The 18,710-nt window shown below is 31.7% G+C and overlaps 1 protein-coding gene across 2 annotated transcripts in view; it reads right to left on the bottom strand.

Moving 5' to 3' along the window:
* Positions 1-14,048: 14,048 nt before the first annotated feature.
* Positions 14,049-18,710, bottom strand: part of LOC117921616 (receptor-like protein 13) — a 29,645-nt gene continuing 24,983 nt past the window's right edge. Inside the window, exons 8-11 of one of the 2 annotated variants that reach the window (XM_034839562.1) lie at positions 17,560-17,634; positions 16,640-16,786; positions 15,908-16,385; positions 14,049-15,799 (exon numbers count right to left, since the gene is read on the bottom strand). In XM_034839562.1, coding sequence (XP_034695453.1) covers positions 14,152-15,799; positions 15,908-16,385; positions 16,640-16,786; positions 17,560-17,634 — 2,348 coding nt within the window. In that variant the 3' untranslated portion in view covers positions 14,049-14,151. Of the gene's footprint in view, positions 16,386-16,639; positions 16,787-17,559; positions 17,635-18,710 lie in introns of both variants that reach the window. The other variant, XM_034839563.1, reaches the window with a different exon arrangement.

The raw sequence follows: 18,710 nt of genomic DNA on the forward strand, positions 1-18,710 counted from the left end.
TTAAGGAAAAGAATGGACTCTATTTCCTTGAGACAACGGGTGGAAGTAGCAACCAACCTTCACATTCTTATTTATCCAATAATTTGTACTTCAATAAAGATAACATTTGGCTTTAACACTTCCATCTTGGGTATCCACCTTTTAGTTTACTAAAAAAATATGTTTCCTTTACTCTTAAAAAATGTTGATGTTAACAATTTACATTGTGATATTTGTGAGTTTGTTAAACATCATTGTATTTCCTTTCCTTAAAGCAATACAAGATCATCTTCTCCATTTTCTGTGATTCATTTTGATATTTGCGGACGATAAAAATTCCTAATATTTCAAGTACAAAGTGGTTTGTCTCATTTTTTGATGATTGCATGAAGATAATTCTTTTGAAACAAAAATCCAAAATGACTGAAGTTTTTCCCTTTTTTTTTTTCAAAATGATTAAAAACCAATTTGGGGTATGCATAAGAGTTTAAAGAGTGATAACGTAAAGGACTATTTTAATCAAACCTATTAACTTTTCTTTGAAAAGAAGGGATTGTTCATTATTCGTCCTGTGTAGATACTCTACAACAAAATGGGTTCTCTAAACGGAAAAACAAACACTTGAGGTTACACGAGCACTTTGTTTCAAACATATGTTCTTAAATCTTATTGGGAAGAAGCTATGTTGAGGACAACATCCCTCAAGGATTCTAGGGTTCAAGAGTCTTATGAGTGTTTTTTTCCAACCATTTTCCAAATTCTCACATCACTTACAAGCTTACTCCTAAAGTTTTTAGGTGTGTTAGGTTTGTGCATATTCATGCATGAGAAAATAAAGACTAATCTTAATAGAGAAAAACACCCAAGATGGGGGGTGAATTGGGGTTTAAAAAATTATTTTTCAAACACAATAAATTTAAGCACAAGAATCACAAATATAAAGAGATAAGGTTAGAGAAAGCAAACTTAAGTTTATAGTGGTTCGACACTTCCTTGCCTACGTCTACTCTTCTCAAGTTTCTTACTGAGTGAGGGTTCCACTATACTTGAAGCTTCAACCAAACTTTTAATCATCTTTACATTGGATTCTGGCTCAATTCTTTTCAAGTCTCTACTCACTTGAAGGTTCTAACACTCAAATAACAAGTTTGAAACTCTCAACCTAGCTCAAAAAGGGGCTCAAATACAATTTAAATCTTAGGAAGAATCACAAGGGTGCACTAAAGAATATGCAAATAGAGATTTAATGCATCAAGAAAAAAAAGAGAGCTTTTAAGGCAAGAACAAGTAGGTAAACAAATAAATGTAGTTGTTCTCTTCCTCATAAATGAAGTGGATCTCTCAATTTATAGGTTTCTATCATTGGGAGTCAAAATGCCAAAAAGACAATCTCGATTGGTTGAGCTTGGGGTCGACTAGTTCACTAGCTGTTGGACATTAAATGCATGGTAAGTGATTGTTAGGCCTTGACTAGACCTCGATCGGTCCTTAACTGGGAAAGAAAGACTATAGGAAGAGAAAGAAGATTTTTGCATCTCTCGATCGGACATCGACCGGGAAAGGTCAACAGGTCGACCGGTGTCTTAACCGATTGAGCTGGTTCACCAATGCCTCGAGTGGTTCACCATTTTTGGCCCAAAAACCTCTCTTTTTCTGGTCTCTTTGCTTCTAACACTTAGGTGAGGTCTTTATGTAAATTAATATATCAATTTTGAAACGATTACCTATGGTTCATTTAATAAAACTTGGGTTTAGATGGAAATGTTACTTTAATGCATAAACCGGGTTTTTAAAGATGCATGAAAAGATATGAAAATCCAAAGTACACCCATGCATTCATCTTAGATATGTTTCCTATGATTAAAGGTCTTCTAATTGTCTTGATCGTGCATCCATTGGGTCCTTTGATGAATTTCCAAATTAACATTTGAAATTCTTTATAATTCAAACCAATTAACAACTTAACCATAGTTTGTTATCATTAAAACGCGATTAGGAGAACCCTTGGACTAGCAATTTTCAAGCAACAAACTATCAAAGAGTTTAATTTATTTCACTTTCTTAATATGAGAATATAAATGAAGATTAATATTAAGTATAACACGACTTAAAAGTGAATGAATCATTGGTGAGTATATTAATGAAAATTAAGATTTAAGATTAATGCATGATATTGTAAAATTTTATTTAAAATTATAAAGTTTAAAACTTCCTTTTACAAATAAGGAGGAGATAAAAATCTTGGTCGTATACCTTCATTGTGAAAGTAAAAGACAATAAATGACTTTTACTTTTCATTCATATTTACAAGATTTTATGGAGTTGACCATTTTGAAATAAATAAGATTCGGTCATCTTAAAAAGGACCTTTTATTTTATGGAAATATTACAGAGAAATTGTTTTCTTCTTTTCTTCTTCCTTGAGTTTTCTTTTCTGGGCAATAAGATTGTGGATAGGTTCTTTATAGTCTTCCTGTGGATGTACTCATAGTGGAGACATTGTTGCGAGCCAACGATTGAGATTGTATCTTGGAGTAGCTATAGTTCGTTAACACTGCACGTGGGGAGGTTATAGCAGCTTTAGGACAACGTGCTACCACATGCCTTATCAAATCAAGCCAACTCTTCTTTAACTTTTTATTTTGTTTAAATTTGTAGTTCTCTATTTTTTCATGTTTCATTGAAAAAGTAGATTTTAAGAAAAGGAATAATGAAATTAAAAAAAGGAAATATTTTTTATTTTTTCATAACAATCTAAAGCTACTATATATTTTTAAAGGAAAAAAGAAATATTCTTCTTATAATAAATTTGACTTGTGAAAGATTTTAACACCTTATTTGTAAAGAGAAGTAGCTTTGAAAATTCTCAAACCTTTTTTTATTGTGAGCATTTAGAAAACTGATTTACTGTAGTAGTATTCTTTTCATAAAAAAAAAAAAAAAACTTTGTAAGAGGATACAAGTTTTGATATGGAAAAAAATTATTAACTTGTTTAATCTATATGTCATTTGTCGAAAATTTCATTTGTTTAATCTATATGTCATTTGTCGAAAATTTCATTTATTTAGATTATTCACTACTTATATTTGTTGTTGTATTTTGATCATTATAGTTGTTAATTTAGTATTAGTAGAAAATATTTTGTTGGAAAATATTATTTTAAAATTTTTAAGTTGCTAGAGTTACCTTGTTCAAATATTAATTGTTATATTAATTTCCTTTAAAAAAAGGAAAAACTTTGAATTAGTTGATTTAGATTGACATAGATTTCTATATACTTGTAGAGTGATTTTGCCCTTATTAAAAAGAAAAAAAAAACCTTTTGTTATAATGACTACTTTTGAAGAAGCCAATAGTGTTAAACCTGCAAAATTTAGTGGGTCCCACTTTCAAAGATGGTAAAAACAAATGAAGTATTGGTTAATTGTCTTAGGATTTATTTCTACTGTAGAAGAAAGGAATGAAAAGCCCTCATCCTCCTTGGCACTAGGACAAATAGATTATCATTGTTATAAGAGGATTCTTAGTGCACTCTCTTATCATCTTTATGATGTATACCACACTACCAATAGTGCTAAAGATCTTTGGAATGCCTTAAAAGCCCAATATGGCATAGTTGATGCAGGTATAAAATGGTTTACAGTTTCTAATTTCAATAAGTTCATTATGGTAGATGAGAAACCAATAAGTAATCAAATTCATGAATTTTAAGAGCTTCTAAGAGGCGCAAAGAAAAAGGCACAACTTTTAGTGAAGATGTTAATGTATCTTGCCTTATAGATAAACTTTCCCCTTTCATGGTCCAACTTTGCTCAATCTCTTAGACATAAGCAAGGAGAATTAACATTGACTCAAGTAATTAATTCATCGGGGATTGAAGAAAGTTATAGGTCAAATGTTAAGCAAGAAAATGAAATGAAGTCAAAGCTAAATCTAGTGGAAACCTCAAATAAATCAAACTTTAAAAGTCAATTTTGTTCTAGGGGAAAGAATTTTAAGAGAAGTAGTAGGAAAAGTAATAATCATCAAAACCATCACCAAAATGATCAACCCAATCATCACCAACCAAACCACAAAACCAATGTTGTAAAGGGCAAGAGTAATGGAAAGAGGGCTTACTTTGTGTGCGGAAGGACTAATCATATAGCTAGTGATTGCTATTACAAAAAGATTGAGGAATACAAGCCCAATGACAACAATAAACGGGGTATAAGAGCCCAAGTTAATATGTTGATGGATGGTGAGAACTCAAGTGAACCTTCTATGAGGTATAATCTAAATTCACCCTTGATTAATTTTACCTATTATAATAAAGATTGGTGGTTAGATTAAGGAGCTAATGTCCATTTATGTTTTGATCGTGCATGTTTTAAATCATATTATAACTCAAGTGGAGGAAGTGTGACTCTTGAAATGGCTCCACTGCACATGTGTTGGGAATAGGACAAGTAGATTTGAAAATGACATCTGGGAAAGTCTTAACTCTTAAAGAAGTATGACATGTTTTAGAAGTGAGAAGGAATCTAGTTAATGCATCATTGTTAGTCCAACAAGGTCATAAAGTTGTATTACAATCCAATAAAGTTGTAATTACCAAGAATAATGTGTTAATTGGAAAAGGTTATGTATGTGAAGGGTTATTTAAGTTGATTGTTCAATTGTTAGATGGAAGTAATAAAGTTCCTTCTTATATTTTCAATGTTGAATCTAGTAACACTTGACATGGTATTAGGACAAGTGAGCCTAGGACAATTGAAAAGATTGATGGATCTCAACTTAATTCCTAAAGCCAATATAGATTTTAAACACAAATGTGAAATGTGTACAAGAAAAAAAACTAATGAAACCTTATAAACCTATAGTGAGGAATACTAAATTATTAGAATTAATACATAGTGATGTATGTGACTCAAATTGACCTCCTACTAGAGTTGGGAATAAATACTTTCTAACCTTCATAGATGACCACTCCAAATATTGTTATGTATACCTTATCAAAACTGAGGATGAAGTATTTGAAAAGTTTAAGTTATATAAGAGTGAGGTAGAAAATCAATTAGAAAGAAAGGTTAAATACTTAGATCAGAAAGAGGAAGAGAATATATTGGAACCAACTTAACAACATTTTGTGAGGAAAATGGAATAATACATGAAGTCACCACCTTACTCACCCCAATCAAATGGTGTAGCTGAAAGAAAGAACTACGCCTTAATGGATATGGTAAATGTTATACTTTTAAGCTCAAGAGACCTTGAAAGCTTGTGGGGAGAAGTGATATTTTTAGCATGTTATATATTGAATATAGTCACTATAAAAAAATAATGAAAAGACTCCTTATGAAATATGGAAAAGTAGAGTGCTTAGAACGGATATACTAAAAGTGTGGGGGTGTTTAACAAAAGTAGCTATACTTGAACCTAAAAGGAAAAAAAATAGGACCTAAAACTATAGACGCTATCTTCATAGGATACACTCACAATAGTAATGCAAATGGGTTCCTAGTTATAAATTCTGAGGTTAATGAAATTTCCAATAACACAATAATCAAAGCTAGAGATGCTACATACTTTGAAGGTATATTCCCTTTAAGAACTAAGGTTTCTAATTAAGTCAAAGATAGACCATCCGGTTCAAAGAATTCTTTTAGTGGTGAGACTCCCTTAAACTTGGCATTAAAACCTCATGTTGAACATGGAAGAAGTAAAAGAGGAAGAATAGAAAAGACATTGGAGATGACTTTTATACTTTCTTAGTGGAAGGTGATCCTTTAACCTATTAAGAGGTTATGACTTCTATAGATGCATCTTTTTGGAAAGAGGCTATCAATAATGAATGTGAATCAATAATTAAAAATAACACTTGGGTATTATCTGATTTACCTCATGGGAGTAAAGTTATTAGGTGCAAGTGAGTATTTAAAAAGAAACTAAAACCTAATGGTAGAATAGATAATTATAAAGCTAGGCTAGTAGCTAAGGGTTTTACTCAAAAGAAAGGAATTGACTATTTTGGTACATATTCTATGGTCTCTAGGATTACAACTATTAGGATTTTTGATAGCCTTAGCATCAATCCATAATTTAGTAATACATCAAATGGATATTAAAAGCCATTTTTTTGAATGGTGACTTAGTGGATGAAATTTACATGGAGCAACCTAAGGTAAAAGGATAGGAATATAAAGTATGTAAACTAATGAAGTCATTATATGGTCATAAACAAGCTCCAAAATAACGACATTAAAAGTTTGATAAAGTCATCTTAGATTATGGTTTTAAGGTCAATGATCATGATAAATGTGTGTACTATAAAATGGACCTAAAAGAATGCATCATACTTTGTCTTTATGTGGATGATATTCTCATTTTTGGAAAAGTAATGTAGAAATAGTGAATGACATAAAAGGAGTATTTGTCTACTAATTTTGAGATGAAGGATTTAGGATAGACACATATTAATATTAGGAATGAGACTACCAAGAACATGTGAAGGTATAACTTTAGATCAATCAAGTGCCATTGAAAAAATATTAAAAAAGTTTATCTACTTTGATAGTAAACCAGTATCCACACCCTATGATTCCAATATGCATTTGAACAAAAATGTTGGAGAGTCAATATCACAATTAAAGTATTATTAAATAATAGGGTCTTTATTGTACATTACAAATAAAACTAGACTTGACATAACATATGTAGTTGGGAGACTGAGTAGGTATACTCATAATCCTAGTAAGGAACACTAGATTGCTTTAAAGAGAGTATTTAAGTATCTTAGAGGAACTTTAGATTATTCTTTATGTTACAAAGGATTCCTTAATGTAATGGAAGGATATAGTGATGCAAATTGGATAATTGGCAATCTAGATGTAAAATCCACTGTAGGGTACGTTTTCCTTATAGGAGGTGCTGCTATTTCTTAAGGATCTAAGAAACAAACTATAATATCAAGAAGTACAATGGAATCTAAGCTAATTGCACTAGATACAACATGCATTGAGGTTGAATGGATTAAAAACTTACTCTTAGATATCCCTTTGGTGAGTAAGTCCCTACTTGCAATATCTGTGCATTGTGATAGTAAAGTTGTAATAGATTTGGTGAATCAGTCTCACACAACCAAGAAGATGAATAAACATCTACAAGTGAGGTACAAGTTAGTAAGAAACCTTTTGAATAAAAATGTGATATCCTTGGATCTTGTAAGATTTGAAAAGAATGTTGTTGATCAGTTGACCATAGGTTTTTCTAGAAATTTTGTCCTAGAATCATCAAGGGGGATGAGGCTTAGGCCCTTAAGGAAGTCACCTTAGGAGGTAACCTAACCTTTGTGATTGGAGATCCCATGAAGAAGGTTCAATGGGTGGTAACAATCCACACTACGTGACTTAATAACACTACTTTTCAGGAGAAAGTCTCTTTCTATCCCTATGATAATAGTGCTTTTGATGTGATGTTAAGAAAGATATTTCCTTGAATGAGCCCAAGGCAGGAAATTCTGCGAGGTACAAGTCACACGTACCCTTGGAGGACTCACCTAAATAAGAGTCATCGTGAGGCCACAACTATGGGAGTAGAATTGTTCCCTAGTAACTCTCAAGAGAATTAAGATACTATAGTGCATGACCATTAATAGCACTAACCCACTTAGAACCAAGTCTGATATCAATACTATGTGTGTGACATGTTAAAGTTTGACTCAGGGCCTAGTTCAAGACATAGTTCACTAAGGATCCTCAAATGAAAATTGTCAACACTAAGTGTAGGTTCAAGTTTGGAAGACACCTATACCCATTGCATAGTATAAAGTTGCCCATTGCATAGTATAAAGTTGCCCATTACTTTCTCTATTTATTTATTTATTTGTTTGATTTTATTTTATTATTTTGAAGTTTTAAACCTTGTGGGGGAGTGTAAGATTTTATTTAAAAATATTAAGTTTCAAACTTCCTATTACAAATAAGGAAGAGATAAAAATCTTGGTTGTGAAAGTAAAAGGCAATAAATGACTTTTACTTTTCCAACGGTTGTGTGCATTTATTGATATTTATGAGATTTTATGGAGTTGACCGTTCTGAAATAAATAAGATTGTCATTTCATTCTTTAAAAATGACCTTTCATTTTATGGAAATATTATAGAGAAATTGTTTTCTTCCTTTCTTCTTCCTTGATTTTTCTTTTTTGGGCAACAAGATTGGGGATAGGTTCTCTATAGTGTTCCTATGGACGTGCCCATAGAGGAGACATTGCTACGAGGCAATGATTGGGACTGTATCTTGGAGCAACTATCATTCATTAATTAAAACCGCACGTAGGGAGGCGATAGTAGCTTTAAGACAACGTGCTACCACGAGCCTTACCAAATCAGGCTAACTCTTCTTTAACTTTTAATTCTGTTTAAATTTATAGTTTTCTATTTTTTCATGTTTCATTGAGAAAGCAATTTTTAAGAAAAAGAATAGTGACAATAAAAAAGGAAGTTTTTTTTTTTATTTTTCCATAATAGATATATGAGTGAAAAATAAATTATCTAAGAGTTGATCTATTTCACTTTTTTTTTTCATTATGACAAGAATTATTTGAGTATATTAATGATTAAGATTATAATTTATGCATATCAAATGAGAAAAAAAATAATTATGATAAGAATCTTTTAAGTGTGTGATTAATGAAAGTTAAAACCAGTAGATATAAAATGAGATTTGTTGTTAAAGGATTTACATGATGAATGCATAGAGTAGACTACAAAGAAACGTTTATTGTAGTAGCAAAAATAAACATTTTTTCGAGTTTTCTTAGGGTGGCATAAAAACCACTACAAGAAATTATAGCATTAAAGATAAACTATTTCATTTTCAAAACTATTAATTTTGTGGCAAAATATCTTTAAGGACAAAAAACTTCGTCTTAAAAATCGTCCCTATAGATATGTCATCCAATATAGTAGGAGACGAAATATTCAAATTTGTTAGGAAAATTATTTTATGACAAAACAAAATTATGGCCAAATATATTCTTCAACAAAAATTTTTGTGACCTAAAGTCATACCTTTTGTTGTGAAATAAATTAACAAACATGATGTTTAATTATTTTGGAGATGTAAGAATTCATTAGGAGACAAAATTAGGTTGTCTGTAAAGGTTTCTTTACACATTAGGAAGCGAAAGTTTTTTCGTCTCAAAATGTTGACATAATTTGGGCAACAAAATGATTTCATTTCAAAAAGTTTTATTTTTTATTTTTTATTTTTTTTACATAGGGAAACAAAATATTTTTGTTCAAAAAATATTGACACAAATGATTTTGTCTCAAAAGGTTATTTTATTTTATTTTTATTTTCTTTACATAAGGAGACAAAATATTGACACATAATTTAGGAAACAAAATAATTATGTATCTAAATGTTTTTCCTCTAATTTGGAGACAAAATAATTCATCCCTAAAGGTTGATAAAGTTTGGGTAGAAAAATTAATTTTGTCCTTGTTTGCACATATTTATAGATGAAATATTTTTGTTCTTGGATATAATTTTATTTTTTTTAATAATCTTGTTAATACCTATATAAATTTCTATAAACCTGTAAGATATTCAACAATTTTTTTCATATGATGACATTGTATAAATCAAGCAATCAAATAACATATAAAAATTAAGTACATACAACACTTCTATTAATATAAAGTAAATAATAATTGAAAGTAATGTTACTTGAACACTATCTAAAAATTTTATAAAACAAAAATATCCAATAGAAAGTATCGATTTGTATCTTAAGTACTAAATCACATCATGAGATAAACCCAATGGTGGAGGAAGTGGTGCTAAGGAGAAATCATATGTGATGTAACATTACTGATAATTACTTCAAATGGGCATTATAAGTGTGTGTTTGCAAGGAGATTTAAAACAAGTAAATACTATTCTTCAAACAACAAATCATCAAAGAGTTGAATTTATTTTACTTAGTATGATCATACAAATGAAGACTTAGATTAAAATTATGCATAATATTGAATTTATGATCATATAAATGAAGATTTAGATTAAAATTATGCATAATATAGAATTGAAAAATGATTCAAATTTATGGCCCATGCAGGTCTCAAACTTGCCACCTTCGTGTTATTAGCACAATGCTCTAACTAATTGAGCTAATAGGCCAATTGAAATGTATATTGTTTGACTATTTAAACATTAAACATAGTAAATATTGTGCATATTTTAACAAAATTGTTTCCTCCTCCATGTAGCAATAGTTGGAACTCACAACAAAATGATTGTTGAGATATAAAAAAAATGGAAAAGATTGGGGTGATGTGATCAACGATGATTCAGGTGTTTGGATTAAATAGAAAGAAAATCAAAGAAATAATGTTGAAAGTTAGATTTCCATGGTTGAATCCTCTAATTGTTAAACTAATTGACTAAAAAATGCTTCGAAACTGTCAAAATCAAGTGTGATCAAAAACCAATTTGAAAATACCAAGTTTACAGTCTTCTTGAGTCCTTAGAATCTAATTTAGTTTGTTAAATTATTTTTAATACATTTCTTTCAATGCTTGTAAATAAATTCATTATTAAAAGACTAAGTGTAGGAAAACTCAAAATTAAAGATGAACCTAAGCCTTTGAAGTATCAATAAAGATCCTCCACATCTCCATCAAAGCAATGTAAAGAACAAAATCCAAAAAAAGAGATTTAATATACCTTTGATTCAATGCAAGGCATAAACAATATTTGTGCTCTTCAACTCATTACATCATTGTTAGGATAGAGGCCTTAAAAGCATGACATGATGTAACATTCTTAGAATACATTATTCATTTAATGATATTCTAGGTTTACTTTTATCTATCCTTAATCTATGCATTATACTTTATGAGCATTTTGCCTTAGCATCTCTTGCATTTTACATGACTTGGGTGCATTAGAAGTTACACAGAAGATCCAAGTCACAAGTTCCTTGCAAGTAGATGATTTGTTCACAACCAATTCGTGGACTTAGGCAATCCATTAGAGGTTGTAATGTACCACCTCCTAATTGGAGGGATGACTGGTCTTAACCATCGAGATGAGGTTCCCATGGTGAGTGCACTAGTCTGTATGGTTACACATTGGATAGGATCTATGATGAGTCATGATTTTAAAGCTATCGAGTAGTCATGACTTTACTAAGTTGCTATATTGTATAGTTTCTTAACCTTGAGAGGATAGTGTAGAATTTAGTAGTGGCTTTGACTTACGAGTGAGATCGTAAGCTGATCATATATTCCCTATGAATTGGGCCACTATTGATGAAAATTGGTAGCAACAAGCACCATGATATCTCATGTATTTTAAGACATGTGTCCCCTTAGATGATCCTAAGGACATGTGATTATGAAATCTATGGGTTTGCAGTAATTCCTTTAGTGAAATTTGACATATACTCTTAGTGAGTTAGAGTATGTCATTTGATCGCATAATAGGAGGATTTGTAACTCAAGGATTGTAGAGGTAGTCTTAAAAATGCTAATAGCTTCATCTTGTTAGACTATCAACAACTAGTTCATGGGAAGACTATATATAGTGGATAGTAGGTTGTAGATTTAAGCACTTGGTGTCTTGTTTTAATATACATAGGGTACTGGAGTGTACTTGACTCTTTGTAGTGGATGTTGAGTTGACTTCAAAATTGGATTCCGAGGAAGCCAATATGTCTTATAAGTCCTAGTAGTTCCCGCTCTAAGCTCATATTTCTTGATGACAAAGTTTATGAGGGTTGGATGGGTTTTTCATTCACTTTTGTGTATAAGGGCATTTTGATAATTAAGGTTGCAAAAGGGTAAGTGAATTATATCTCTGGTCTGTGCTAATTGATTAATTGAAGCCTTGTGTGGTTAATTAATCAATTAACAACATTTTTTTACTAGATTAAGTAACCCTAAGCCTATGGTGGATTCAAGTCACTTAAGCCTAGTAGGAAACTTATAAATACCCCTTTAGGGCTTAGGGTTTCTAACTATTGTCATTCTCTCCCCATAGTTTAGAGGGAGAACCCTAGCCTCCAACCTTGAGGTCTCCACCATTTCAGTGCCTAGACTCAAGGAGGAGTCATCAAGTGGAAGATCATGGTGCTTACAAGATCTACTACGACTTTGGAGAATTCAACATCGGCTGAAATTGATCCGAGAACATTTGAATCAAAGGTTTGTGACATTATTCTCTAGATTTATGTTTTCTATGGTATCAATATTGTTTTTTGAATACCTAGGTTTCCTCTGTGATAGATTTAGAGAGCCTAGGATAGATTCTTATGCACCTTAAAGTTCCAAGACATAGTGGAGTAATTTAGGGTTCCTAACAATCATAACTTCAAGAAGAAATAAACTTATAAGTCATGAAAAAACTTCTAAAGACATGTTTGAACATAAAAAAACTAATCTCTAAAAGATGCAATGAATCCTATTTTTTAATATTAATCAATCCCTTCCCATGGTTTTACTGAGTTGAGTATTTATGGGCAAATGAATACCTTTTTTGGATATCGAAATTCGAGTTTTGTGTCCTTAATAGCCCTTGGTTGCGATAAAAAAAACATGACCAAATTAAACTGAAATTAGATTTCAAAAATAGTGGGAATTTTTTAGTCCAAGGAATAATTAACTTGTTAGAATGGGATATGGGCGCATGCATCTAAGATCCAAATTAGAACAAGGAACATATACGTTTTCAGAAAGAAAAAAAAAATGGTCCTTAGCATGTATATAAAGTAATTACACATCTAGAGGAGAGAGGGTAGCTAGGATTTTCTTTCCTAGAAGATGGAATAGCACACAATCTAACTCTGAACCCTAAAAAGGCTAATATAATTTCTCTTGTGGGCTTAAGTTACTTAAGCCCCCCATGAGATTAGGTTGCTTAATCTAGTTCACTAGATCCTAATTAATTAATTAGCCTCAATGAACTCTAATTAATTAATTAATTAATTAACTTAATTTAAAAAACTCAAAATTAAATAATCATAAGTTCTTTTGTAATTTTAGTTTTGCACAAAAAGAAAATTTTGTGATAGTAATCCTTGTTAGGATGGGATCATGGGTGCATGCATCTAAAATATGGAGGGAAACAAAATTTTCTCCCAAAAGATATATAAGAAGTGATTACATAAACTAAATTTATTTTAGCATTGAATCGAGCAAGAAATTATATACTTAAATGTGAAAGCTCCACAACTTTTCAACATGAAGGCTCAAAATTCAATCAACTTCAAAAAGTAGATCAAGAAAGGGTGATCTAAGAAGATTAACAACAAATATTCAACAAGTTGAGTTTCTTGCCACTTACTACAAGTAGAGTCTGTTGCACCCTTTTTCAAAAATATGTCTAGATGAGTAGTGTAGTATCCAACTCAAAAACGCTACTTGGAAGAATTTTGAGTCTCGACTTCTTCAAAGAAAACTGATTGTTGACCAAGCCTACTTCTAATAACAATTGTATAGATAGTTGAGAGAAATAGACAACATGTTGAATATTTTCTATTAGTTGTAATCTCATTTTGTCTACATTATCCTTGATATTCGAAACAGTGCAACTAACGCGATGATTATCAATAGAAGGAAACCAAGGATAGTGGGGAGGTGACAAATCCTACCTCCTACTGATATCTATAAAAGAGACATCTTTTGATGGAGTTCTACAACTTTTAGCATTCTAGAAACTTTTTATGATGTGATTTTTTTTCTATTTTATTCAATTCATATTGCTATCATTACGAGGATAAATTTTTTTAGCTTCTGTAGTTAACATGGATTATTTCAAATTTCTTTAATTTTGGAGGAAAATTCAAGCATGAATAACAACATAACAAATCCCTCATATTAATTTCTACTCTCAAGTTAACTTTGTGATCATTTCTCCAACAATCTTCCTTGTAAAATTAAATTTAATAAACATATATAAGAAAAGTCATTACATATTGCTATGGAATATATATATATATATATCCAAGCAATAAATACCAATTTTTTTGGATGAAAGAACGAAGAAAGAAAGGAAAAGAAAATGTAAGCAAACATGGAATAAATTTCATAAATAGTATCAGTTCTTCATACTTCATTGGTAAGTACATGGACAATTTCATATTACAACAACATTTATCAAATTTAAGCTTCCCTCCATGCCAAGTTCTATTTGTACAAAAGAGCAGATAACTTATAAAGCATATCAGAAGCAGAATAGTAGCATGAATATATACATTCTTCAATGAGATAGAACCATCTTCTTCGCCAATAAGGATTAATGTAGAGAAGTGCAACAAATACCAATAAAATCATAATATATGATGCTACAAAACTTGCAGAGAAAACGACAGGATCAATGTCATACCACTTTCCTTCACTTTCATCATATAGCATGGTTGGCGGCTGATCTACAACAGTTTCACATTTTCTCTTTATCATTGACCCACAAAGAAAAGGATTACCATCATAGCTGCTCTCATCGAATGTTCCAAATTGTGCTATGTCCGGAATTCTACCTGAGAAGTTGTTATGAGCCACAATGAACACAGCCAAAAAATTTAGATTAGTAAGTTGTGGAGGAATTTCTCCACTCAAACTGTTATAAGAAAGGTCCAAACTCTCTAGTTGGTGAAGTTTTGAGAAATCCTTGGGGATGGATCCTATCAGCCGGTTATGCGACAAGTTCAATGCATGGATTGAATTCAGCTGTCCTAGTTCATAAGGGATTTTACCAGTGAGGTTGTTAGATGACAAATCCAGTCCAGACATGAAGTTGAGGATATCACCCTTGTAGATGCCATGCCTTCTCTTTGTAATAAATTCAACTTCATCTTGTGGTTCGTATTGCGAATATGGATCCTCATTCCTGCCTCGCATTGTGTTGGCTGGCTCTCGTCCTTGAAGGCCTTCATACTTGTAAACAACACGTCTTGAAAAGAATAAAATCAAGCCTTGAAAAAAAGCGTAGAACTCATTAGCCCCTCTCTTCCCAAAAGTCATATTATTGAAGCAATGGGGAATTGGCCCGGAGAAACTGTTATTGGAAAGATCCAATATGCTCATCTTGCTCAGCTGACACAAGGAATTTGGAATTTGGCCAATGAAGTTGTTTCCTCTTAATGACAGAACCCTCAATTCAGAAAGTTGGCCAATTGAATGGGGAATTTTTCCGGAAAGGTTGTTATCTCCAAGATCCAATGTCAATAGAAATTCAGGCTTTAGGACATGTTTTGGTATTGATCCCGTGAATGCATTCCCTTGCAAATGTAGATGCTTCACAGAGCCAAGGAGCAAGAAAGAGGCTAAAGAGCCAGTAAATGAGTTATAAGAGAGGTCTACATAGTGTACATCAGGGAATTCATGAGGGATCCGACCATGGAAAGAATTATTTCGCATGATGAGTGTTCTTAAAGATGTCATGCCATGCATCCACTTAGGAATTTCACCTGAAAAATAGTTGTTGCTGATATCCAAGAATTCCAACCCAGAGCAGTTGAAGAGTCCGTGGGATAGAGTTCCTGTAAACTGGTTGTTGTCCAAAAGCAGCACTTGTACCCAAAGCAGGTTGAATTGTGTTGAGAATATAGGGCCATGAAATCTGTTGTCTGATAATTTCAAAACATATAAATTGGTGCAACCCACAGTCAACTGTGCTGGTACTTCTCCTGAGAAGTTGTTACTTGATAAATCCAAAAACCAGAGGCTACTTATATTACAAATTGAGGGTGGAATTTGACCCTCAAAAGCATTTTCTGCTAAATTCAAGTATCCCAGACGTGGAAGCATCTCCCCAAAATTTTCTTGGAGTAGTCCACTGAAGCCGTTTTTGGAGATATCCACAGTTGAAAGGAACATATTAGGATAAGAGGGAAGGGGAAACTGACCATTAAATGAATTATTCCTCAAATCTAGATATTCCAACCTTTTGTTATTTTCAAGCATCCAGTTTGGGAGATCTCCTTTTAAGTTATTGTGTGAGAGGTCGACTTGCAGTAAGTATGCCTGGTGAGAGAGGAACTTTGGGATATCCCCGGTGAGCTTGTTCAGATTGCAACGGGATAGCAGCAAGACCTTGAGCTGAAACTTGGGAACCCAAGTTGTATATTCAGTTTCCACCTCGAAATTGTCATCGTTACTTGGCAAAGCCACCACTTCAAGCTTCGAATGGTTAGCAAATGAGCTAAACGAGAACAAACCCGTGAAATGGTTATAGCCAAGATCGATGTACTCAAGAGATGTGAGGTTACTTATCAATGGAGAAGAAACACTTCCTGTGAATTGGTTAAACGAGAGATCCAACTCTCTGAGAGACTTAAAATTGCTCAGACAAGTAGGAAGCATCCCATCAAATCGGTTCCAGCTAAGATCCAACTTTTTGAGCTTCTTCATTCTACAGAAGCCTGCAAAAGCCCATACCACATTCAATCTCCCTCTCAAATTTTACTTGCCATAAAAGTATAATTTCGTCTACTCTACAAACAACTACTATATGAAACATTTTCTTCTAAAACAGGAAAAAACATCCTAAGTATTCACTCGTTTTCAGTCAATATTGGTAACCAACAGATGAAGCTTAGCATTTCATTTTGTTTGTTGAAGAAAAAACAAACTAATTTATGGATACATATAGGATAATGTCTCATCTGATTTTTACCTTCACTGGGTAGAGAGCTGTTGAGCATATTATTTCCCAAAGATAAAATTTGGACAGAGGACAAGTTCCATATAAACTGGGAAATGCTCCCAATCAAGGCATTATCAGCCAGATCCAGGACCTCCAATTTATTGAAGACTACCAAACCTACCAAAATAAAAACAAGTATTACTTATCAAATATTGTTTGTTTAGCTTTTTGCTGAAAGTAATTTGCTTTCAAACTTTACATTATTTGTTTTTCTATTTTTTTTATGACTTATTATAAACTTTTTGCTGAATAAAAAAAAATTTAGCTTTTTCTAAATGAAAAAAGTAACATGTTAATTTTTTTTATTTACTTTCTAATGTTTAATATAAATAAAATATTTAAAAAAACAAACAACCTAATACTTAACAATATTAAGCATTAAAGTTTTATTCAGAATTAAGTAAAAACAACAAACATCACCTTAGTGTTTAGATAATAGATATTAAAAAAAAAAAAAAAAACTGCTTTTAACAACATTTTTTGTAATGCATTAAATAAAAAAAGGCGATTTTCAAAAGAAAACATACTAAGTGTAGGTAAGAATTATTTCAAGTGATTATCTAAAATTTTAGAAGCATTTTTAAAATCTTTGCCCAACATCTAATTTTTATAAAGAAAATGCTTCCAAACACTTTCCCACAACCACATTCCCAAGTAGAGTGTAAACCTAATTATCTACTTCCTCATGGTTGGGAAGCAGTCTTTATGATGTTAAAATTTAACTCAACGTTCTTTTAAGTTCATCAAATTTGGAAATACTGATCAATGAATCTTGATTCTATAGATAAAACACTGAATTTTGGATGCCCATATTAAGTCATAATTGGGAACTTTTGGTTGGGAAAAATGATGAATTGATGTAAAAATGAAAGAAGTATATATTCCCTTGCCTTGGACTGGTAGGACATCACTGAGTCGATTATATTGCAAGTTTAAGATCTTCAAATTGCTCATGTTGGCAAGTTCTGAAACTCAATCAAAAGAGATATGTAAGAGAATTAATTAAACATGCACACATAGGCATACACACAAGACAAGTGGCAAGAAAAATTTATGGACTTGTTATTGTAGAGTGTCCCAGTTTCATAAAATTTCAGTTAAACTTCTAACTAATAATTAAGAAAATCTTATTGAGAGATTATTGTAATTGGGGTTTTATATTTCTACAAATAAGTTTCCTTTGTTTTTTGTAGATTATTGGACAATTGGTGTTGAAGGTGAATAGGGGTTTTTTGAACAATTTAAAGGTTCTCCCAACACATATAATCTTTCCTTAAAGTCTCTCAATGTCTATGAACTTCTTTTCCAACAACACTCTCCTAACAATTTTTAAAGGCAAGTCACATGCAAATGCTTCAACACTCCCCAAAATTAATTCATAAGAACAATTATCTCCCTAACTGATTTCCAATTATTACTAATTGATATCATTAACCAAAATGAATAAAAAAATTATTCAAGATATCTAATGGATAATCACACCCATTTCAACTTCTTTTTCTCTCATTCAACATATATGCCCAAGTAACCAATGATATCAACAACTGAAAATAAATCAAAGAATAGAATGAAAGAAAGAGACAATGACACCAAATTTTATTGTGGAAAATATTCGAAGAGATAAAAAACTGTGGGCTTACAATCGATAGAAAATGTCTACTATGAAGAACAAAAATTAAATACAAAGTTTTATTTAGCTTAAGCCTACCAATCATTCTCAGACCACTTAACTAACACCTTTCAACTTTCATCTTCACACTTTCTTCTTCCAGAACAGACTTGGGTTCCATACCAAGCTCGATCTCGGCCTCTTCTTGAATCCATATAAGAAGGAAACGGGTTTTCGCCTAAACCCAAATCAATTAGAATTTGAGAGATCAATGATGAAGGAATCAACCCATTTTTCTCAAAGAAATCCATTGAAAACAACTTGAAAATCAGGAAGAAAATAGGATTTTCTCAACAACCAAACACCCTAAATTTGGTGGTGAGAAGAAAGAACACAAGGGGCAGTTGCAGGTTTTTTTTTTTTTTTATCTCT

Source organism: Vitis riparia, chromosome 9 (genome assembly GCF_004353265.1).
Source record: "Vitis riparia cultivar Riparia Gloire de Montpellier isolate 1030 chromosome 9, EGFV_Vit.rip_1.0, whole genome shotgun sequence".
Taxonomy (NCBI): Eukaryota; Viridiplantae; Streptophyta; class Magnoliopsida; order Vitales; family Vitaceae; genus Vitis; species Vitis riparia.